Here is a 25,021-nt window from a genome sequence, read left to right as displayed (position 1 = left end):
GAGTGAGCTTTTTTTATTGTAAGAAGGCTTTTAATGGTTTTAAATATCTATTAAGAGTGCAAACAGACAACATGCTGACATTTAAAAATTGACACATTTGTGAGATTTAAAATGACTCAGATTTACAGAATTATGAAAAACATAATTTTGGAGTCCACTTCAAAGCTTGATGACTATCCTCTTTCTGACTTGCTTTCTCTGAACCATCTCCATAGAGACGGTGGCTTCATATAAAGGCACAGGGTCCTCCAAGAGCGGCCTGCACAGAGACAATGGTCAAAATCCACAACATTTATATATGACAGAAATAATTTCTGACTCTTCCTCTTTGCCTGACATACTCAGGAACTTTTCCATGTTCCCATTCATTCATTTTTTTAATTCTTTTGTACACACAAAATCAGTCTAACTTCTTTGTTCCACAATTCTCACCTGAAAGTCCCTGTGGAAAGCTTCTCCACCACATCTTTCATGATATCTGAGAGTGAGCAGACTGAAGGCAGATAACCCAATTACAGGCAGGAAGCCACATGTCCTGTACATTGTTAACAAGGTCATTCCGGTAGCTGGAGGACACTGGGGAAAAGCCTCAGGCCCCAAACACATCAAACTGTCATGGATGAGCCATATGCACACTGAGGAACCCACTAACCTCACTGCATCATGTACAGAAAAACAGCTTTGTTACTATCTAGTCAGCTCTCTGTTCTTCATTTCACTGGAATGTGAAATGTTTGTGTTTATCAAAAGAACAGAGATCTGCCTAAATGCTATCAGAGATGTTTTCCTCGAGTCTTTGTTTAAACCTGTATTTTGGTGAATACCATGAAATCTGTCTGGGTCACATTTCATCCCAAAATCTATTATGTATATATTTTATTTTACATAAAGATGAAGAAGCCTAAATTTAGGACCATGTATGTGTTATTTTTATGAACATTAAACGTCCAACAGTTACTATAAAGTACAACCCCAATTCAGAGAAAGGTGGACAGTATGGAAAATGCAAATGAAAAATGTGATTTGTAAATTCTACTCATCCTGTGCTATATCAGAGATTATTTAGCAGAGACGGCCCACTTCTATCAAAATGAATGGGAGAAACTGGAACGCCCAACGGTCAATGGATGTAGAAAGGAAGTCCCATCCTATAGGTAAAAGAGCCGATTATCTTTTCAATACAGACATCGCCGGTCAATCAACTTGAGAACGCGCATGCAGATTAGCTATACAAGCCAGGAAAATTATGTTTTTTAGCGTGATCTGAGGTAAACAAGTACAATTCATGATACTAGTGCTGTCAGATTTTACGGTTGATTTGAAATATGTTATTTTCTCATAATCTTGACCAACCATTTTGGAGATTTTGGTCTTTCCCCATTCAAGTAGAAAGGAGCTGCACTTGTATGCCGCTTGTTTACATAGAAAATAGCTGCCTGAGAGTGTTCCAAAGATGGCCGCTGAGTGAACTAACTTGCTATAAAGACTTTTCTATATTGAAAGCACTACAACACCACATTTTTATTATTATTATTTTAGAAATACACTCTTTTCAAATCAGATGTTTGCAACATGCTCCAAAAAAGTTGGGACAGTCGATTGTTTACCACTGTGTAACATCACTTATTAAACGTTTGGGCACTTAAGACACAAGTTTGTTAAGCAAGAGGAATTTTCCCCCATTCATCCATTATTTAGGTCTTTAGCTGCACAATTGCACGGGCCTTTGTTGCCGTATTGTGCGCTTCATAATGCTCCACACATTCTCAATTGGAGACAAATCTGGACTGCAGCCAGGCCAATCTAGCACCCGCACGCCCTGTTTACGCAGCCATGCACTTGTAATCTGGGCAGTATGTGGTTTGGCGTTGTCCTGCTGGAAAATGCAGGGACATCCCTGGAAAAGACGACATCTGGATGGCAGTATATGTTGCTCCAGAATTTGTACATATCTTTCTGCATTAATGGTGTCCTCAAAGATGTGCAAGTTACTCATGCCATGGGCACAAACATGGCCACAAACATGGCCCCATACCATGACAGTCATTGACTTTTGGACCTGACGCTGATAACAACTTGGATGGTCCTTTTCCTCTTTTGGCAGTTTTTTCAAAACATTATTTGAAATGTGGACACATTGGATTACAAAACACAATTCTACTGTTCTATTTTCCATCTCAGATGAGACAGAGTCCAAAGAATTCAGGGACACTTCTAGACAGTGTTGATGTATGGCTTCTGCTTTGCATAATAAAGCCTTAAAGGGTTAGTTCACACAAAAATGAAAATTCTCTCATGATTTACTTACCTTTAAGCCATACCAGATGTGTATGACTTTCCTTCTTCAGCAGAACTGAAGTGAAGATTTTTATAAGCAGATTTCAGCTCAGTTATTTTATTTATTTTTTAATTTTATAATTATAATAATATAATTTATATATATTTTTGTTTTTTTTTATAAAAATTTTTATAAAATTAGTTTGTCCATACAATGCGTATAAATGGATGCCATCAGGCTGCTGGCTGTTTGATGGTCCAAAAGGCATATTTAGGCAGCTAAAGTAATCCACACGACTCCAGTCGATCAATTAATGTCTTCTGAAGCAAATCGCTAGGTTTGTGTAAAAAATAAATTGATAATTAAAAGTTTATTAACCTGCCAGCAGTCAACACATCACGCGAGAAGTCGGAAGCGCACGCTTTGTGTACAACAGAGGAACGAAATGTCACGAGAGAGTTAGTTCATTTCAAAGAGAAATACAGCAGAAGCAACAACTTAAAGTTAAAAATGTTTTAATTATTGATTTGTTTCTTACACCAACCTATGGGTTTTCTACAGATGACATTAACTGATTGACTGGAGTTAAGTGGATTACTTTTATGCTGCTTAAATACGCCTTCTGGACCATCAAACAGCCAGCAGCCTGATGGCACCTGTTTAAATGCATTGTATGAACAAACTGAGCTGAAATCTGCTTATAAAAATCTTCACTTCGGTTCTGATGAAGAAAGAAAGTCATACACATCTGGGATGGCTTAAAGGTAAGTAAATCATGAGAGGATTTTCATTTTTGGGTGAACTAACCCTTTAACTTATATCTGTGGATGCAGCGGCGAATGGTGTTGATTGATAAAGGTTTACCAAAGTACTCCCGAGCCCATGTCATGATCATGCTCATCACCATGCACCATTCAGAAGTGGTTTTCTAGCAGGACAACCATACCACATACTGCCCGAATTACAAATGCATAGCTGCGTAACCAGAGAGTGCGAGTGCTAGATTGGCCTCTCTGCAGTCCTGACCTGACTCGACTTGACAATGTGTTGCGCGTTATGAAGTGCAAAATATGTCAATGAATTTACAAATCAATCCTTTTTGTTTTTATAAGCATTTTCCATACTGTCCCAACATTTTTGAATTGTGGTTGTATTACAGTAATGAGAATAAGATTTTTTCCCACAAAAATAAGGATATACAGTATTTAAATTGTGAAGTGTTCATACATCATTGTAGTATTTGTTGTTGCACTGAATAGGATTTAAGCTGATTATAATATAAAAAAAAAAAAAATTGTGATGAAAGATTAATTTCATTACTGTGTTACAGTAACAAGAATGATATTTTTCTTATCGCAATAATGAAAATCCAGGGTGAAACGTGCTTCATCGTTGTAAGGCTGGAGTCGGAACGTCTGGACTAAGGGACAACTACTCCCTGGGAGAACAAATGACTTTCCTGAGAATTAACATTTGAACACTCTCTTGCATAAGTAGCAACACCATCCGAGACGCACCACACCGAGCAGTTTACACCTCACCCTTGCACTCTCCCCATCACTCTCTGTTCCCCCTCTTCTTTCCCTCACCTAAAACTCACTCAAGATCTATGCAATGTTAAGTGTGTGCAATAAGTCACTATACATATTTAGTATCATTTCAAATGTCACAGTGCGTCTGGTAAAATGGTCTCATTCTCCCAGCTACAGTAAAAACCTCCAAGAAGTTCTAGAAGATAAGAAATATTGTGTGCCACTTAAGGTGTGCCTTCCCCCAGACCCTTCATTCAAACTACCTCCTGTATGTAAATAAGTGCTCTCTTCTACAGGTATAGAGAACCTATTAAATCACAAATTCTGATTGTCCATTTGTGACCCCCTGAATAGGGGACCAAAACCTAATTATAATTGCAGACACCACCATTTGGTAAGCCTATTGAATTATCTGGGTATTTAAGGAGAGATGGCAAAAGGGTTCAGGGAATCTGTAGACAGATCTCCCGCACGATCACTGTGCGTAGTTTTCATTGCCAGGTAAATATTCTTAATTTCCTTGATCTCTGAATTGTTGATATTGTATGTGATTGGCTAATGATTTTATTCTTTGAATTGGATTTTGAATTATTGTTTTGTTACCTGGTTAATAAATTGTTATGTTTAAAATTATTCTAATTGACCATGTGTTATTAACTCTAGTAGATTACGTTAAGTCCATAACACCACAAATCTACGCTCAGGTTAGTAACGGACTAAAATACAGCTTCGGTGGAGCAGAGGGGCACGCCGACTGCTGTTTTAGAGCTCCGACTAACACATTGGCATTAGTCATGTATACTTGGACTGTAGAGGATAATAATGGGTTTTTCAGTTTAGAACAACAAGGTGTTGTCAGACCAATCTAAATAGGAATGAGCCTCAAACTCTGATTATTGTAATATTATTTTAACTAAGTGTACGTGGGAAACCATGGCATGATTATACAAAGTTAACATTAGAAGAAGTTAAGTTGGTCAGCTTAGTTCTATGGTAATGGTCATGACCTTAATTAAGTGTGTTCAGATCTATGGGGACTAGATAATATATTCTAGAATGAGTAAAGTGGAGTACGGCTGTCTATGATATTAATCACTCGCCTCTGTCTAATGACCAAGACTGACAAATTTGTGATTATGAGATCGTATACCCGGCCGGTGCGAGACTCAAAGTGTTGTAGGAATCCGGATGAACAAGTGTAGAATGTAAAGTGAAGTGTTAAATAGAATAATCAAACATTCACCTAAATTTAATGATTAACAAACAACATTTAAACCTTTTTTCATTATTGGAGTCAGATGAAATAAAGAAGTAATACATATAAGGAAATGTATTTAATTTAATCTTGTAGTGTTGCGTAAAAGGAAAAACAGTAACACGCAGATACCCTTCTACCGTGCCATTGGCTGCCATCCTTGGACCAGTGGGCGGACCCTACAATCGTCATTAAAATAATGTAACAAAGCGAAAAGTCTATATGGTCCTAAAAATAGGTGGCTTAATTTTCTTTACGCAGAAATTTTTTTTTTATTGATACACATTGTAGATGGACTGGAAATCAATAGTTGGGAGAGAGGGGACTGGGATGGGAACATGACCCAGTCCAGACTCAAACCCAGGTCTCCCATGAACATGTCAGAGCACATGGCAACTACTCTAACCAAAATATAATTCCTTATTTTATTCTGAAGCGAAACATGACACAGGCATTCCTGATAAAAACAGCCTGACTGCTCTGTAGTACAACAGCACCAATCAGAGAGCTTGGTTAAAGATGAATGACGTTTACAGTAAAAGATACGGAGATATCTGCCTTGCTTGGCACGGGACGCTGCCCACACCTCCTCATTTAGGAACGAGACAGACGCTGCCTTCAGGAAGAGTATATGGCTGTCCGGAGGGTCCAGCTTAGGAAAGGGGTTGGAAATGATTTCATTTCAAGTGTATCTTAATGTAAACCACCACGTTAATCAATCAGTAGTTGATATTTTAAAGACATGACATGTACAGTAGTTATGTCACATTACTCTGTGTAAGAAATAAGGTTTTCAAGATGTATTATGAAGAGATAAGGAGCTTCAATTTGAATCAGCCACTCACCTGTAAGTTCTGCTCTGTGGTGACCCAGTGACCTCCAACCGCAAGAAGGGTAATGAGGTCATGTTTATGTGGGAGATGCATCAGTGCTTCTAGCTCCTCCTCATACAGTCTCACTGAACAGAAGAAAGGCTCAAAATGACAAACAGCTAAGAGCAACTCTAATTTAAAACTACCGTAATTGCCACCCACCCTTAAACATGAACATGATCCTAGCCTTTAAGCAATAATTGAAATAATATCAAACACAAGTTAGAAAACAGCTTTAATCAAATTAATCGAAAGCACATCTGAGTTGAAGTATGTTGAAATTGTTAGAAAAATCTTTTAAAGTGGTAGTTCACCTCCTGAATCAATGATGATGTCCAATCCAAGTCCTCCAGTCTCTTCAAGGCATGAGTCCACCAAGTCCTCCTTTGAGTCCCACACTTTGATCACTCGAGCTGAAGACAGATTTGCATTTATGCATTTGGCAGACACTTTTACTGCAAAGTATACATTCTATCAGTTTGTATGTTTCCTTGGAATCAAACCCTTGACCGTGGTATTGCTTGTGCCATTGCTCTACCATTTGAGCTACAGGAGATGCAGTTCAGCTAATGTCTGACGCTGATCCACCATCAGATGGAAATAAAGTATTAAAGGAATAGTTCACCCAAAAATAAATTTCCCTCATCATTTACTCACCCTCATGCCATCACATATATGTATGACTTTCTTTCTTATGCAGAACACAAACAAAGATTTTCAGAAGAATATCTCAGCTCTGTAGGTCCATACAATGGAAGTGAATGGTGACCAAATCTTTGAAGCTCCAAAAAGCACATAAAGGCAGTTTAAAAGTAATCCATACGACTCCAGTGGGTTAATCCATGTCTTCTGAAGCAGTCTCCTTGGCGATCATGGTTTCAAGCTCGATTACACTTCCTAGCGCCATCTAGCGCTCTGCCCATGTATCAAGCACTAGGAAGTGTAATCGAGCTCGAAATCATGATGGTGTCTAGAGACTGCAATGACATGATGTAGAGTGAAAAAGGACTTACATTTTGGTCTGTTCTCACCCAAAACCAATCGTATCGCTTTAGAAGACATGGATTAAATCACTGGAGTCGTATGGATTACTTTTATGCTGCCTTTGTGGTTTTTTGAGCTTCAAAGTTTTGGTCACCATTCACTTGCATAGTATGGACCTACAGAGCTGAGATATTCTACTAAAACTCTTTGTGTTCAGCAGAAGAAAGAAAGCCATATACATCTGGGATGGCATGAGAATGATTAAATGAGTGATTTTTTTTTTTTTTTGCGCACACTGTTTCTTTAACAACAACGCATTAAAAAAACACTATGAGCAACACTCTGAACAAACTAACTAAAAACATTTTTGCCATACATAACTTACCTAAAAGTGATTCCTGCACACCTTGAGTGAATGCAAGCCAAAGCAGGAAGAAATAAGATAAAGAGGAGTCAAATGCTAAAGAAAGACAAAGATGATCAGGACAGAAGTGAAAGGATGAGAGAAAAGGCATTCAGAGACAGTAAAATATGAGGAAAGAATTGGCCGTTAATGTAAGAGAATAAAACAAAAGCAACATCTTAAAGGCAAAAAAAAAGGATCTTTAAAATATGCGAATGTGGGGCCCATGCCCTCTGCAACAAATAATCTTTTTTCTACATTAAGCCTCTTGCTTAACAGACAAGGTACCACTTGTTTTTTCCCGCCCAAATATGTTCAGGAAATGAGCTGTCAGACCAAATCAACTACAGTAAATGCGAAAGAACAAATAATCTTGAAAAGTGAGATAAACTGTTTTTTTGTTTTATTACAAGATTACAAGAGATTTGCACCATTCAACTCTGCAGCCTGACATTTAGGTTTATCTGGTGTTCATCAATGATTTTTAGATCAACTCATGCCACTGTTGCGTCAAGAAATGGAAAACCACCACTCACAGTGTAGCGATAGGTCGAAAGCCAGGCTTGGGTTCTATCTAGAACTAACACTTCATAGGTCAAATATCTTCACTATCACTCCTCTCCACAATGATTCAGTGAGCACTCACCCACACTCGGTCGTAGCTCTTCCAAAAACTTTTGGTCCTCCGGAGACAAAGCTGTAGCCATGACCTTTACACCATGATAGTGGGCGAGCTGAATGGCCACAACTCCAAAGGGCTGCATGCACACAATACGTGAAAGTTCACAACAGGAGACTTCAAATGCAGTATAAAAGCTTGTGAAGTATATTGCTGACGGCATCCATCAGAGCAATTACAAATCAGTCTTAGCAGAATTGCTGCACTAATGCCAGTGTGTGACAAGGCTAATTACCAAATAAATAAATAAATAAATGGACATGAAATATTGATTTGAGTTGTAACTATTTTATTATGTGAGAGGAAAGAGACCACTGAGTGATATGAGGGACATGAAACTAGAACAGCTATGTAGGAAACCTGTTGCTTGGGACAACGGTCAATTATACAGTTAGCAGTCATATACAAAAATATTTGACCACAGAATGTCACAGTTGACCAGTCAGAAGTGTTTCAGAAAGCTGTGTAATAATATGACAAAACAGACCTTTATTAATGAAAGAAAATGGCAATGAGAAGAATCAGGGAGTGGTTAACCTATTGACCTCTGCTTAGATACCTACACTGGCCCCATCCAGCACTAGTAGAGTTTGACCCGCAGCCATCCGAGCCAGAGTGTGGAGAGCTGTGTAGGCCCTGAGACCATCTTTAATTGCTGCCACTGCATCAAACCAGCTCACTTTCTCAGGCTTCTGAACTGTTATTAAAACACATATGGGAAAGAAGGCACTTAAAATGACCAAATTACAGTTCTGCAGTTGGATGTGCCATTATAGGGATAGTTCACCTAAAACTGAAAATTCTCTCATCATTTACTCACCCTCATCCCATCCCAGATGTTTATGTCTTTCTATCTTCTGCAGAACCGAAACAAAGATTTTCAGAAGAATATCTCAGCTCTTTTGGTCCACACAATGCAAGTGAATGGTGACCAAAGTCTGAAGCTCCAGAAAGCACATAAAGGCAGTATAAAAGTAATCCATAAGACTCCAGTCGTTAAAACCCTATTTTCTGAAGCAATCTAATAGATTTTGGGTGAGAACAGACCAAAATAAAACTCTTTTTTCACTATGCATCTTACCATTGCAGTCTCCAGGCACCATCATTATTTCAAGCTTGATTACACATGTTAGTGCTTAACGCAGAGCACTTTGCTGATTACACATGCTGGTGCTAAGAAATGTAATCAAGTTTGAAATCATCATTGCCAAGGAGACTGCTGATGTCAAGATGGTAAAAAAGGAGTTATTTGTTTTGGTCTGTTCTCACCCAAAACCGACTGGATAACTTCTGAGGAAATGGATTTAACCACTGGAATTGTGTGGATTACTTTTATGCTGCCTTTATGTGCATTTTGGAGCTTCAACATTTTGTTTACCATTTACTTGCATTGTAAGGGACCTACTGAGCTGAGATATTCTTCTGAAAATCTTCGTTTGTGTTCAGCATAAGAAAGAAAGTCATATACATCTAGGATGGCATGAGGGTGAGTAAAAGATGAGATAATTTTTAATAACAAAAAAAAAAACTATTCCTTTAAGTAGTATGTCTATAAAGGTGATGGGCACAGTTTTTTTTTTAAATGTTCAAATGCTTTCTTGTATCCCAACTCAGTATGCAGAGACAACTATAAGCCATTTGTAGGTTGTTTACCTCTGAAAAGTGTAAACACTTTGGGGAGGGACTGTCTGTTAGTCTGCAAAAATTACACACTTCACCTATAGGGAACTAGGTAGGAATTTTGACTGGTATTCAGCATGATTAATACCTAAATTATACTCATCAATAAGCACGACGGAACACAGGCCAGACAGCTCAACGTCCAGAGGTAGAATCCCTGAGAAGATATGCAAAGGTTTATTAGATCATAAACATACAAAGCAACATCTATTAGTATCTGAATCTATAAGTTCTTACCAACAACCTCATCATCTGGCTGGAGAAATGTCACTTTGGGTCCAACTGGAAAACATGCATTATAGCAAATGTCAGTTTATTTGTTAATTAATCTGCAGTAAATGGTAACAGATTTGAATGGTCATGCAAACCTTGAAGAACAACCCCAGCAATCTCCCTTCCAACCGGGTAATGCTCCATTCCAAGCTTCAGGTCCTCATACAGCTGAAAAATACATAGATGCAGACATTCTATTTTACAGAGTCCCTTAGAGGACAAAACTATTGCGAGGGAACACAAAACTATTGCTAAGGAACGCAAAACTATTGCGAGAGAACACAAAACTATTGAGAGGGAACACAAAACTATTGAGAGGGAACACAAAACTATTGAGAGGGAACACAAAACTATTGAGAGGGAACACAAAACTATTGCGAGAGAACACAAAACTATTGAGAGGAACACAAAACTATTGCGAGAGAACACAAAACTATTGAGAGGGAACACAAAACTATTGAGAGGGAACACAAAACTATTGCAAGAGAACGCAAAACTATTGCTAGGGAACGCAAAACTATTGCGAGAGAACGCAAAACTATTGAGAGGGAACACAAAACTATTGCGAGAGAACACAAAACTATTACGAGGGAACGCAAAACTATTGCTAGGTAAGCAAAACTATTGAGAGGGAACGCAAAACTATTGCGAGAGAACACAAAACTATTGCGAGAGAACACAAAACTATTGAGAGGGAACGCAAAACTATTGCGAGAGAACGCAAAACTATTACGAGGGAACGCAAAACTATTGCTAGGTAAGCAAAACTATTGAGAGGGAACACAAAACTATTGCGAGGGAACGCAAAACTATTGCGAGGTAACAAAACTATTGCGAGGTAACAAAACTATTGAGAGGTAACGCAAAACTATTGCGAGGGAACGCAAAACTACTGAGAGGGAATGCAACTGAGAGGGAACGCAAAACTATTGCGAGGGAACACAAAACTATTGCTAGGGAATGCAAAACTATTGCGAGAGAACACAAAACTATTGAGAGGAACACAAAACTATTGCGAGAGAACACAAAACTATTGAGAGGAACACAAAACTATTGAGAGGGAACACAAAACTATTGCGATAGAACACAAAACTATTGAGAGGGAACACAAAACTATTGAGAGGGAACACAAAACTATTGCAAGAGAACGCAAAACTATTGCTAGGGAACGCAAAACTATTGCTAGGGAACGCAAAACTATTGAGAGGGAACACAAAACTATTGCGAGAGAACGCAAAACTATTGAGAGGGAACGCAAAACTATTGAGAGGGAACACAAAACTATTGCGAGAGAACACAAAACTATTGAGAGGAACACAAAACTATTGCGAGAGAACACAAAACTATTGAGAGGGAATGCAAAACTATTTCAAGGGAACTCAAAATTATTGCTAGGTATCGCAAAGCTATTGCTAGGAAACAAAACTATTGCTAGGAAATGCAAAACTATTGCTAGGAAACGCAAAACTATTGAGAGGGAATGCAAAACTATTGCTAGGAAACACAAAACTATTGCAAGGGAACACAAAATAATTGAGAGGGAATGCAAAATGATTGAGAGGGAACGCAAAATGATTGAGAGGGAACGAAAACTATTGCAAGAGAACGCAAAACTATTGCGAGAGAACGCAAAACTACTGAGAGGGAACGCAAAACTACTGAGAGGGAACGCAAAACTATTGCGAGAGAACGCAAAACGATTGAGAGAGAACGCAAAACGATTGAGAGAGAACGCAAAACTATTGAGAGGGAACGCAAAACTATTGAGAGGGAACACAAAACTATTGAGAGGGAATGCAAAATTATGGAGAGGGAACGCAAAACTATTGAGAGGGAATGCAAAATTATTGAGAGGGAACGCAAAACTATTGCAAGGGAACTCAAAATTATTGCTAGGGATCGCAAAACTATTGAGAGGGAACGCAAAACTATTGAGAGGGAACACAAAACTATTGAGAGGGAACACAAAACCACTGCGAGAGCGTGCAAAACTACTGCGAGAGAGCGCAAAACTACTGCGAGAGAGCGCAAAACTAAAACTATTGCTAGGGAATGCAAAATTATTGCTAGGGAACGCAAAACTTATTGCGAGGGCACGTAAAACTATTGCTAGGGAACGCAAAACTATTGCGATGAAACACAAAAGTTATTGCAAAGGAACGCAAAACTATTTGAGAAAAGAAAAATGTCTGCCCTGTCCTCTTAGGGGCTCCGTACTATTTAAAACTATAATGAATAGTAGTTTGTAGAGTTGTTGCTTTTGCCTTTACATTTGTTTACTTTCATTGCATTGCTGTTGCAATAGCAGGGCTCGACAATAAGGACTGCCCAAAGTCCTGGGCCACTGTGAGAGAGATTCGGGTCAGTTGCAAGAACTGTCACTGGCCCGTGTTGCATAACGTTAGTGCAAGCAGACAACAAGCGAGAAAGCACAAAAATTACACGGAGAGCAAACACAGTCTTCTAACGGATGAGAGACGAGCGAGCGCGATTGTACTGTGTATTTAGCTCGCAAACACGTGTGAGCGCATAATAAACTGCCGCGCCAAGGCACAGCTGCGTGCAGACACTGAGTACGCTCTCCTAGAACTGTCCTCGCTCTTTTCCAAGTGTCCTAGCAGCATCATTAACCAACGTGTCGAAAATTGCAGGGAAAAAAATCCACTGCAGGCATTTCAGAGCAGGATTGCACATCTTACACAAATTTTAAAGTATCCCCGCACATTCATTGTTCACAGCGCACGAAATTCCCACATTTTTTCGTTTGAACATGTTGGTGAAAATTAGTAATACATCCATTGGAACAAAATAAATCCACAGTGTCTTTTTATTTGGACTGTAATTTCATCTGTCTCATCATCTCTCTCCATGCAGCTTAGATGCTGTTTAAAGTGCACTCGTAAATGGACAGAGCACAAGTTTTTTTCCCACAGTAAAAAAAAAAAAATGTATTTTCTCTCATTAATTTGCCTGAGATGAAGCACTGAATGAAACCTAATAAACTTTGTTAAACCTCGGTTATACAAGTGGCTGAAAACCTGAACTGCATCCAAAATGCAAGTATACATTTAACTAGGTAATGTTTTTCAAAATATGAACATTAATTCGACATGCTAATGGTGTTTGATATGAATAGAAGCAAAATCACTATGGCTATTATTATTATCCGAGCTGTTCACTGGACTGTGACTATTGAAAACAGTCTACTTCATATCATCCGGGGTGGGGGTTACAGTGTGAAGAATTTAAATGTTTCCATTGATCATTGTATAAATATTGGGGGGGTTGTACTTGCTCATTTTGATTATTGGAGGGGTTACCTCCCCCCCCATCCCCCCTGGAATCTACACCCCTGTCCATAACACACCTGTTACGTTTCTCATTTCTGGACTGTACATGTATTTTCTTTCTGTGTTTTGTATCACAGTCAGTGTTGGTCTTGTTTGGGTTGTCTAATTTCATGTTTATATCCACACTCTTAATTCACAGATGAGGCAAAATATCTACCTACTGTATATTACACATCACAACTGATTTAGAAGAATGGGCTCCTCTGTCAGGGATTCATATGTTTATTACATTTAGCCAATAATCAAATCTTTATTTCAATGACTAAATATTTGATCCTTCTTGTGAAAGCTACACAGAGCTTAAAAGTTGACAGCATGACTAAACAGGTGACCGAAAACCAATCATTTGCTCTACAGAACTCTTCGCTTAAAAGCACATGTGTAAATGGCAAGACGGCTGAGGTTAATATGATGCATTTCTGAATTTATATCTGTAAAGCAATTATATGGGGGTTACATAAGGCATAAATCATATCTTGCAAATTATAAATGTGATACAATTTGGGGGGAAATTGTCTTAAAAATGTAATATATATATAAATATATATATTAGCTTCGGACACACTTTTTAAAGCCCATTTTAACAGCTATTTTTCATTTTTGTGTTGGAGCCAGTGAAAATTTTGGCAGGACAATGAAGAACCACTGGCAGTAGAAAAAATCTTTATCGTTAAGCCCTGAATAGTATCGAAACTTAAAACCTATCAGCACATCAAAATATCAGACGTGACCACAAGGGATTGTTCAAAAGATTAAAAATCACATCACCTTAAACTCAACAGGACTTAGTGCACAGCTTTTTACTTGAACTTTGACCTGATGGTCACCCATGTCAGTGGGTACACTCTGCAACAACAGAAAGCAAGATCACACAAGTTGAAACAGGAAAATGTGCTGTGGACAATGTAGAATTTCAGATCTCTTCAGGCAAAAGTGGATAATGCTGGTGAAAATGGAAAAGTCCAAGCATGCACTGCGCACTCACCGTCTCCTGTACGAGAAACTTCACATCCCCCTGGTCTCCAGACAGTTTACAGTAAAGTCCTTTCATGGCAATTCTTGCTATTTAAAAACACCTGAAATCAGATGGCACACTCATGATTGAAATATCACAATCAGCAATATGCAAAATGACTGGAATATTGTATTGATAATAAATATGTAATAATCTGCTAAACAAACCCAGATTTAAAAAAAAGTTCACCAAGATTTACTGTGTGTGCAATCTCTTTTGTACGTGACCGCTGTGAGTTCAAACAAAATATAAGGTATAAATCATGCACCAGTATACATTAGTCTTGCACACTAGCTAGTGAACTACTTCTCTTCCTCATAAACCTTCTATGCATCACGTGCCTTCGTTTAAAGCGCCACTATGATATAATATCGATTTACGTTATGCCAAATAATACATTTGCAATTCTGAAGCTTTATTATAGTATCTCCTAGCATACAGTTGACTGCGGTAGTGTCTTGTTCATTTCCTGCACGTGACTCATTTTGCGTGACGTATGTGTCGTCAGCATAAAAAAACAAAACAAAACAACAGAAATATACATACCTAGAAAGGAAACGAGAGAAGAACAGCCAGCCTAACAGCGCAATCCAAAGGATTATGTTCGATAACCACTAGCATCTTTTGCTTGTGGTAAAATGGTTAACTGGTAACTGTTTATGTGTAATTCTGATCATGTAAATTCAGAACACACTATTATTTAATTTTTTATTTATTCTAATAATGTAAATATAGAAGACAATATTATTTATGTATGTATTTATTTATTATGTTTTTTTTGTTTGTTCAAAAGGTTCAAAAGAGCTGTTCAACCGTGACGTCAATTTGTAGGCCAACCAGTAGGCCACTTCTATTAAAATCAGAGATTATTTAGCAGAGACCAGCAACTTCTATTTAAATGAATGGGAGAAATTGGAACACCCAACCAAGAAGCTCTAGCGCCCAACGGTCAACGGATGTAGAAAGGAAGTCCCACCTTACAGGTAAAAGAGCCAATTACCTTTTAGATACAGACATCGACTGTCAATCAACTCGAGAACGCGCATGCGCATTAGCTTTACAAGCCGGGAAAATGGCGTGTTTTAGCGTAATATGAGGTAAAGTAGCATAATTTATGATTCCAATGTTATCAAATTTTATTGCTAATTTGAAATATGTTCTTTGATCGTAATCTTGACCAACCATTTTTTGAGATTTAGGTGTTCCCACATGCAAGTAGATAGAAGCTGCACTGTCATGACTGGAAATAGTCTCCCGGGAACATAACAAAATATGACCAACAGTGGACTGACTTGCTAGCAAGAATTTTGTATGGGTGCCATGGGTTCCCTCGGGAATTTCATGTGTGTTTTTTCAATGTTTTTTATTTTTTTATCCGTAATATAATGTCTGTGGTAAACATTACTTGAATAAACTTGGACGTTTTGTTCTACAACATAAATTACACATAAGTTACCTCAAAGTGAATTCTGAAGCCACAGTGTTTTTAAAAAGGTATGTTGCTAATGAGTTGCTACATAAGGACTACAAATACCACAAGCATATGACCGAAGTGCCTGACGAAATGCAAAGCCATCATAGTTCTTATCTAGCAACTTGTTAGCAACAAAAATCCAAGTAATATTTACCACAGACTTTATTTTACTCATAAATCCAAAACTGTCATTATAAAAACATATAGGTTTTTGGACTACATCCTGAACAGCACGCTTTTTGAGCCGTAGCGCGCCCCCTAGAGGAGGCCACTCTTTTTAGCCATCCTACTTAGAGCTTGATATTGTCCCACTGTGTTTAAACATTGGATGCATAATAACAGAAAACAGAATTTGAAATGATGCACTGGGGTATGTCAGTTTATCTGGGCCGCATTGCGCCTCCTGTCTACAGTACTGGCTCATACACGGATGCTGAATGACGTTTGCACGTTACATTTTTCCTCCTTTTTTACTTCACTATTAGCGAAGCTATTCGGGGGAAGCGAGGAGACTGAAGGAGCAAAGAAGTAAGCCTGGAATTTATCTCGCCCGTTAAAATAGGAAACGAAGAGAACTTCTCCTCTCATCGCATGCTCCTCGTGCATTCCTCCACAGAGTGCTTGAGATATAATGGAAACTGAACGATGAGGTAAGAGTGTTTGTGTGTCGCGGGCCGATTGTCCTTTTTTTGACAGTGACTGCGGCCGCAGCGCGAGCGAGTCATCTTCGGAATTTTAGCGCGCGCCTCGCGCGAATTCAGTGGTTAGTTCGCTCGCGCAGCGCAACGGACACTTTTAGTGGTCGCCTCAATGGTCCGTTCACATTAGTAACAATATTAATATTTTTAGTACTCGGTTATTCGTGAAAGAGGGCCTTTTTAAGCTTTCTCTCCACTCAGAGATCGCAGCTAAACTCCAGCACTGATTTAGTGGTTCAGTTAGCACACCGGCTAACGGCTGCTGGTGTGTTTTTATGGGTGACAGCAGTTCAAATACTGAGGTCATTTGGGTTTCTGAGGTAAAACTCATGGATATAGTGGGGTATTGGACGTTTGACGTGCTGCAGTAATTTGTGTTAAATATACGATGTAGTAACTGAGTAACAGTCAACGTGCTGGTGTTTCTGTGAGATGGAGGCGTAGATGAAGATACCCTGATGGGGCAATTTTAACACCAGTAACCACGTGCTGACCACTGCATCTCTCTTATCTATACATGTATGCAGCTCTCCATACACATACTGTATGTGTATGTAGCTGCATGCTCATGTGTGCATAACTGCAGTATTTCTCCATATGGCTCCACGTATCAATGTGCACATTTGCGATCTTGACTAAATTGCCAATCATGCTCTGCAGTTGAAGTCAGAAGTTTACATACACCTTAGCCAAATACATTTAAACTCAGTTTTTCACAATTCCTGACATTTAATCTGAAATCATTCCCTGTTTTAGGTCAGTTAGGATTACTACTTTATTTTAAGAATGTGAAATGTCAGAATAGTTGTAGTGAGAATTATTTCTTTCAGCTTTTCTTTCATCACATCCCAGTGGGTCACACTTTGTTGTATTTGGTAGCATTGCCTTTAAATTGTTTAACTTGGGCCAAACGTTTTGGGTAGCTTTCCACAAGCCTCTCACTATAAGTTGTTGGAATTTTGGCCCATTCCTCCAGACAGAAGCTTGCTCTCACACGCTTTTTCAGTTTTGCCCACAAATTGAGTTTTGAATCAGATTGAGGTCAGGTCTTTGTGATGGCCACTCCAGTACCTCGACTTTGTTGTCCTTAAGCCATTTTGCCACAACTTTGGAGATGTGCTTGGGGTCATTGTCCATTTGGAAGACCCATTTTCAACCGAGCTTTAACTTCCTGGCTGATGTCTTGAGATGTTGCATCAATATATCCACATAATTTTCCTTCCTCATGATGCCATCTATTTTGTGAAGTGCACCAGTCCCTCCTGCAGCAAAGCACCCCCACAACATGATGCTGCCACCCCCATGCTTCACGGTTGGGATGGTGTTCTTCGGCTTGCAAGCCTCACCTTTTTCTCCAAACATAATGATGGTCATTATGGCCAAACAGTTCAATTTTTGTTTCATCAGACCAGAGGACATTTCTCCAGGAAGTAAGATCTTTGTCCCTGTGTGCACTTGCAAACTGAAGTCTGGCTTTTTTATGGCGGTTTTGGAGCAGTGGCTTCTTCCTTGCTGAGCAGCCTTTCAGGTTATGTCGATATAGGACTCGTTTTACTGTGGATATAGATACTTGTCAACCTGTTTCCTTCAGCATCTTCACAAGATCCTTTGCTGTTGTTCTGGGATTGATTTGCACTTTTTGCACCAAATTACATTCATCTCTAAGAGACAGAATGCGTCTCCTTCCTGAGCGGTATGATGGCTGCATGGTCCCATGGTGTTTATACTTAAATACTATTGTTTGTACAGATGAATGTGGTACCTTCAGGTGTTTGGAAATTGTTCCCAAGGATGAACCAGACTTGTGGAGGTCCACATTGTTTTCTGAGGTCTTGGCTGATTTCTTTTGATTTTCCCATGATGTCAAGCAGAGAGACACTGAGTTTGAAGGTAGGCCTTAAAATACATCCACAGGTACATCTCCAATTCAGTACACCTCCTATCAGAAGCTAATTGCCAAAAAGGCTTGACATAATTTTCTGGAATTTTCCAAGCTGCTTAAAGGCACAGTTAACTTAGTGTATGTAAAATTCTGACCCACTGGAACTGTGATATAGTCAATTAAAAGTGAAAGAATCTGTCTGTAAACAATTGTTGGAAATATTACTCATGTCATGGATGAAGTAGATGTCCTAAATGACTTGCCAAAAATAAAGTTTGCTAATATGAAATCTGTGGAGTGGTTAAAAATGAGTTTTAATGACTTCAACAAGTGTAGGTTCAATTGTACATGCTCATATGTCTGCATGTTCATATGTTTGCATGTTGGCCTGGAGAAGCAGCAAAACAAGTTTATTATCCTCTTCTGATTATGTCTGCAGGAAGGTGATTAGGGCTCAGATCCTGTAGTGCAGTCTTGCCCTGGATTTGGGTGCCTTGTCTCATGGTGAGACTGCTGGATTTAACCTGAAGACTTGATCATGTTATAGTGTGTAAACACTGTTGGATTGGTGGGTCTTTACGGACTCTTAGAAAAAATGCTGCTTGACCTTTGGCCCGAGTCATATACCTGGTTTGAAATGACATGAGGGTGAGTAAATTGTGACAGTTTTCATTTTTAGGGGTGAACTATCCCTTTAAAGATGCACTCAGTATTTTTTTCCTCATTAAAAAGTTTTAGGTTGTGTTCACACTTGTAGTTCGGTTCTCTTGGTCCGGACCAAAAAGAAAATGATACATTTAGTCCTGATCTGCTTAGCGTTCACACTGGCATTTTTAACACCGAACCTAAAGATACAAAACAAAAGGCATCAGGATAAGGTCACAACCTGATTGAACAGCTTCTATGACGTATATTTTGCGACGGAACTTGTTGAACATCCAAAGCAATGCTGGCTGCTGGGCTAAATGCGCTCGTTGGATTTATGTATATATATTCAGGCGGTCTCGGTCCACTTGTTTGGTGCGCACCAAGGTTCAGGTGGCTGCGTTCACACTTGTTCAAATGAACCGCACTAACAGAGCAATCGCACCAGAGTTCATTTTAATCGAACCAAACCTGCCAAGTGTAAACACACACTTACTTCAAAAGAAGTGTATTGTAATTTTGAAACATACGTATAAAATCATGAGCACTCACATAAGATGAAGTCTCCAGTCAGATCAACTTCATAAAATCAGTTTTATTCTACATGGAGCGGGTCTCCTAATGGGGGCTGCAATTTTAGAATCACACGACCATCCGAATACTACTCGCTTAACCTTTATAACCACACTATTATTGGACATTTTTACTCAGGGATTAAATTATGTCTGACTGTGATTAGTGAATTTCTACGATTGCATCAGTAACTGAAAACTATTGTTTGAATGATGCTGCATCCACGCCACTAGGTGTCAGCATAAATCCAAAAAGACATTTTAAAAAAAACTTACTGAGTGCACCTTTAAAGGGATAGTTCACCCAATAATGAAAATTCTCTCATCATTAACTCACCCTCACATCATTTCAGATGTGTATGACTTTCTTCTGCAGAACACAAACAAATATTTTTAGAAGAATGGCTCAGCTCTGTAGGTCCATACAATGCAAGTGAATGGTGGCTAGAACTTTGAAGCTCCAAAGAGCACATTAATGCAGCATTAGTAATTCATACGACTCCAGTGGTTAAATTCATGTCTTATCTGGCCACTTTCTCTCCTTTTCTCTCTTCCATCCACAGATTCACTTTGGTCTGTATCCCTCATCCCTCACAGGTGTACAGCAGAGATTTAGTCAGGGGTGCAAGGTAATAGGGATCTCCAGTCCACTGTGCACAGAGGAGTCTCGGCAGGATGAATTATACGCCAGCTCTTTGTGTAGGGATGGTCTTTTTTTGTTTACCACTGATATTTACGCTGCCCTTTTACTGCGCACTTTGAAATATGTTTCTCTTTGTACGATCGTTGGCTCAGATGCAGCTTTTTGTCTGTATAATTAGGTTAACAGGAAGACAGAGTGACCCTCATCTTTCACCCCCAGTGGTCTGCTCCATTGGGCCTGAATAATTTCTGTTATTCCTATCTGCTTTATGGCTGACAAGGGTTATACAGGGTTTATTAAGCTATCCCGCTGAAGATAAAGAACTATTGCTGAAAAATAACTAAGACTTGACTTGGACTTGTGACCAAAGACTTGAGACCTGACTTGAACTCAACGGCAGGGATTTGTGAACATGTCTGGAAATCAGAGAGAGAGTTGCGGTGAGTCGGTATGTTTGTCACCCCTCCACCATTTTGTATAGGCAAGTGTGTCATACCGGCAACTGAAGAGAGCTAGATCTCAGCAAAACAGTTGGCAAGTGTGACACTCTCGGCCAAAATCGAGTTGTTTGAAGTCTGCTAGTGTGACTCAGGCTTAAGGTGTTCTGAGTCTTTTCAGCGCCTTGATATGCGGGTGCTATGGTGTTTTGGGTGGTTGCTCCTTTGATGGAAATTGGGTCCCTGCTACAATGTAAGTCTTCGTTTTTATTTTGTTTCACCTGTATTATTGCCTAAAGCCCCGTTCACACCTCAGACGACTTCAAGTGACAAAGCGACACAATCCCATTATTTTCAAAGTGAGCAGAGCGACTTCCGGCGACCTGAGCGACAGTGACCGTTAGCAACGGGTTGCCTTGGCGAGCGACAAGACAAAGTTGAGAAAAGTTTAACTTTAAGACAGTGGAGCTCACATCACCCGTCTGCTGTAAGTGTGAGGTACTGGAGTCGAATGCAGACAAGACAGAGAAGTAATTAAAAATTTCAGTGAGCGATTTCACTGTTCTATATCACCACATACATGGATATTGCCTAATGAAAATGATGCGTGGAAAACAGTTTCGACGTTCCGAGTGAGTTTGATTCACACATTGATAGATTGTTTGTCTTGTTCATGAAATGAAGCATTGAGCACTGCTGCAGGTTATATAAAAACTCTCCCCTGCAAAATATTTATTTTTAGAAGCAAAACTACTGATTTCTTGTCAAATTAGAATGATATCTTAGTTTTACCAGCAGTATAATCTGTAATCAGAATTTCCAAAGCTACAGTATAGCCAAGGACGGATTAACCACCGGGCCGATTGGGCCTTTAAACCCAAAGGGCCCCGAGCTCTAAATCACTTATTTATTTTGAGATATCTATTATAAATCCACGTAAATGTCAGCCTTATGTGAAATATAATTTGTTCGGCCGAATGCGTGCTGGACAACAGCAGTGCGAGCACATGCACTCGAGTGTGCGTTCAGGGAATCTGCGTCTCACAGGTGCAGCACGTTTATTTTAAGGACTACAGAGAACAGCATCTGATTTACGAAATGCTTCAAAGATAAGGTTCAGTTTACCCTAGCTGTGTACAAAGCTGATGGTTTAAATGAATATAAGCTACAGAATTCGTGAAACAGTATGGAGGACTTTAAAATGTTTAAGTCATGCATGCATTTAATGTTTAATGATAAAGCGAAAGATGCCTTAATACCCTAAATATGTGCACGGTAACCTTTTGTAATATTTGATTAACCGTGAGAGTTCATGAACGGTTATTGTGTAATTTGTCGGGACTCATCAAACACAATCTCACATAGCAGGGAATAAAGTGCTCAGTGAGCTATGAGCCTAAATAGCACAATACATAGATCTTCAAATGATAGAATCACATTAAAGTTGAACAAAAATAATCTCTGTCACTGTCTGCAACATAATCGGCCTATTCTCAATAAATGGAAAATGCATAATTCTGCCCAGGCAGGTTCACTTTCCATGAGGCAACAAACGCTGCGGTTTATAGGACTTATTCAGGATGCTTTGATTTTTAAGTGATTCAGCATTTAACTTGTATAATTATTGTCTGCACACCAGAGCAAAAGAGGGAAAAACATTGGCTCACCGTTTAACAAGCGCTGAAACTTTGCCAGGTTAAAAACAATCTGGAATCATGTGTAACAGTCACATTAAGCCCTCTTTGCAACTTGAACTTCATCAGAATGTTGATTTGTGACACCAGGGCTGAAAAAGCTTGACGTAGCGCAACAAATTGTGAAATAGAACACAGGTGTCTCGAGATGCGTTTATAAATAATACAATTATTTTATTGCAGTGTCTAAAAAATGCTACGGTCTTAAGTTGTTGCATGGCGCAATGATCAAAAACGTCCGTCCAGTCCGTGTTTACATAGAAAAACTATTTAAAAACAGTGCAGACACACGTGTGAACAGTCCGTAACTCACCCTATAGCCTACTTTGAAAAAACGGACCCAAACCTGGCCCAAAACCTGTAAGTTTGTCAGGTACCGTCGGACTCAGTTTGGGTTGAAGACCAATAAAAACACGTGCAGAATAACCGAATAGTGATTTTGATATTTGAATACCATGCACATCCCTATTAATAACGCATGATTTTGAATCGGTTCATAATTAAAAAGTACATATAATTGGCCGTGTCATACATTGCTACAAACCTTTCTTCCATCTATTTGAAAAATCCAACCAAATCTGCCAAGCGTACTGTAGCACATAAAGGTAAATGTAGTCACGTCATGGGTGGCCTCCACGGTGTACAGGCCCATGGGCCTCTCAGGTCTTAATCCGTCCTTGAGTATAGCAACAGCAGTAGTAGGAACACCCACCAGCAACACTGATCGCTGAGTCTAGTGACACCAAGCGACAATGTTGTTTGCAGTGTGAAAACACTGATTTTGCCCAGCAAAAAAGAAAAAGGGTTCCACACATCAATCAGTTACATACACACCATTTAAACTGTCCCTCTCCACTGTTCCTCCCTGCCAACTCTCTAAGAAGATCAAATAAGTGCCCCACTTCTTGTCAAAGGCACCCAAGCTGCCCAGCCGTCTATGCGTCATCTTTTCAAAGGCTGCAACTCTTCTCAATTCAGTGCACCACTCATGAAATGAGGGTGCACCAGCCGACTTCCATCCCCAAGGATCGCTTTCCTGCCCTACCTTTTCAATAAAACTTTTATTCCCTACGTTATCACCCGCCCCATCACCCAAAATACAAAGTCTGGGGCAGAGCGCTTTGGTTGCATAATGTTGAAAGGGGGGCATTTATCTGAATCGTGCTTGCCTTGCATCATCATTATTGAGAATTTAAATATAGAACATGACACGCATTTACTGAATCAGCATTAGCAAATACAGGCATATTTATTGAAAACAGTTGAACAAATAGGCAGTGCAGGACCAATAAGAGCAAATCTAATAGCCTGTTCTAAACAGAATTCACCAAGTAAAAGTTACATAAAATATTAATACAAACAATGTTGAAAATAATTAACAAGTAAGCCAAATCTACGAGAGAGAAAAAAATGCACTGAAAAGTTGTGCATATTTCACTTGCATTAGCCTGTGATATGACAGCTGTTTGGTAAAGAACGTTAACTGATAACAGTTACGATGTTAAACAAAAATAAAATAAAATAAATTCTCTGGGTTAGAAAAAAATAGGCCTGCGAGAAATGTAGAATAAACCTAATGTATTGTTCTAAACAGGACATGCACACGGAATATAAAATTGTTTAACCAGTTAAGCTTTCGGCACATATTTGGTTTTTTTTGGGGCATACCTACCCTCAAAGTAATTTTGTAGGTTGGTTACTTACATTTTTGATGAGCAAAATTAACGTCAACATGGTTTGTGAAAGACGGGACGTGACTCCCCTGAGGCGATTATCCTGCACTTAAAAAAGCCCATTCGGCAGGAAAATAACTTGCAAGCACGCACAGATTTAAAGAAGTCTCAAATGTGAAAACATCTAAGTGAATATATAAATGCCTCAACGGCACGTTTGTGTGTCATTTGTGTCATTGTGTCAGCATCGGACGATTAGATGAAAAGAAAATTGGATATCGGCATTGGATGTAAAAATCCTGATTGGAGCATCCCTAATATTCAAGTTGACTGGGATTCAAAAACTAATGATGATGGTAAATGGGCTGAGACCCTATCACAAAATGGACAAAAACAGGTACACGGTGGATGGGTACAATTTGAATATGAAGACAGTGTTTTTTCTTTTTTTTTCACTGTTTATATATTTATTTGTTTGTGGGTGAATTGAAAAAGTTTGGTTCTTTTCAAGAGGACTCGAGTGTGAAAACCCCAGTAGCCTTTTGGCAGTTGAACATGTGAAAAACATTACCATTTTAAAACCATAATCGCAGTTCAAATTGCAATTGCAGTATTTTTCAAAATAATCACAATATGAATTTTTGTCCAAATCGTGCAGCCCTAGTCTACAGTCCCCAGCAATCCAATCTGCAGCTGAATTTGTCAATTTGTCTGTGACTTATCATGAGGCCTTTCGCTTTTGGTGCGTCTCACTTTGGTTACTTTGCTTCATAAACACTGTTTTTAGGTCGCTGTGTCAAGATTAATGTAGTTTGAAACGTATAAAAATGAGATCTTGAGATCCCTGCATTCAGAATTGCGCCCCGTCCAGCTCTGTTTGAATGCTGCGTCCTCATTTTGTTGTTCTTTTTAGAGCTGCACATTGCCTATGCAGCTGGAGTTTCGCTTACTGCCCCCTGCTGAAAAAAGTTGGTACTTCAAG

The 25,021-nt window shown here is 39.1% G+C and overlaps 2 protein-coding genes across 13 annotated transcripts in view; one reads left to right on the top strand and one right to left on the bottom strand.

Annotated features, from left to right (window-relative positions):
* Nucleotides 1-115: 115 nt before the first annotated feature.
* Nucleotides 116-23,260, bottom strand: cryzl1 (crystallin, zeta (quinone reductase)-like 1). Of its 7 annotated transcripts, none has more exons than XM_051705311.1 (14): nucleotides 23,201-23,260; nucleotides 14,292-14,382; nucleotides 14,075-14,152; nucleotides 10,052-10,124; nucleotides 9,921-9,965; nucleotides 9,772-9,840; nucleotides 8,567-8,700; nucleotides 7,971-8,082; nucleotides 7,307-7,381; nucleotides 6,252-6,350; nucleotides 5,911-6,023; nucleotides 5,612-5,717; nucleotides 433-478; nucleotides 116-259 (listed from the first exon to the last, which is right to left on the bottom strand). In XM_051705311.1, the coding sequence occupies exons 2-14, from the start codon at nucleotides 14,355-14,357 to the stop codon at nucleotides 160-162; spliced, it is 1,116 nt and encodes a 371-aa protein (XP_051561271.1). In that variant the 5' UTR covers nucleotides 14,358-14,382; nucleotides 23,201-23,260; the 3' UTR covers nucleotides 116-159. The 7 variants fall into 7 exon arrangements, with proteins under 7 accessions (XP_051561271.1, XP_051561270.1, XP_051561268.1 ...); XM_051705310.1 differs by lacking the exon at nucleotides 23,201-23,260 and adding an exon at nucleotides 22,911-23,184; XM_051705308.1 differs by lacking the exon at nucleotides 23,201-23,260 and adding an exon at nucleotides 14,489-14,798.
* The window catches only part of LOC127445304 (intersectin-1-like), a 72,418-nt gene continuing 63,628 nt past the window's right edge, over nucleotides 16,232-25,021 (top strand). For 3 of the 6 annotated variants that reach the window (XM_051705283.1, XM_051705282.1, XM_051705285.1), the window contains exon 1: nucleotides 16,233-16,445. The gene's annotated coding sequence lies outside the window, so the exon portion shown is untranslated. Of the gene's footprint in view, nucleotides 16,446-25,021 lie in introns of all 6 variants that reach the window. The other 3 variants (XR_007897959.1, XM_051705284.1, XM_051705286.1) reach the window with 3 other exon arrangements.

This window comes from Myxocyprinus asiaticus, chromosome 8 (assembly GCF_019703515.2).
Source record: "Myxocyprinus asiaticus isolate MX2 ecotype Aquarium Trade chromosome 8, UBuf_Myxa_2, whole genome shotgun sequence".
NCBI classification, from domain to species: Eukaryota; Metazoa; Chordata; class Actinopteri; order Cypriniformes; family Catostomidae; genus Myxocyprinus; species Myxocyprinus asiaticus.
Note: the sequence above shows the minus strand (reverse complement) of the source record. Positions and strands in the feature narration are given on the sequence as shown.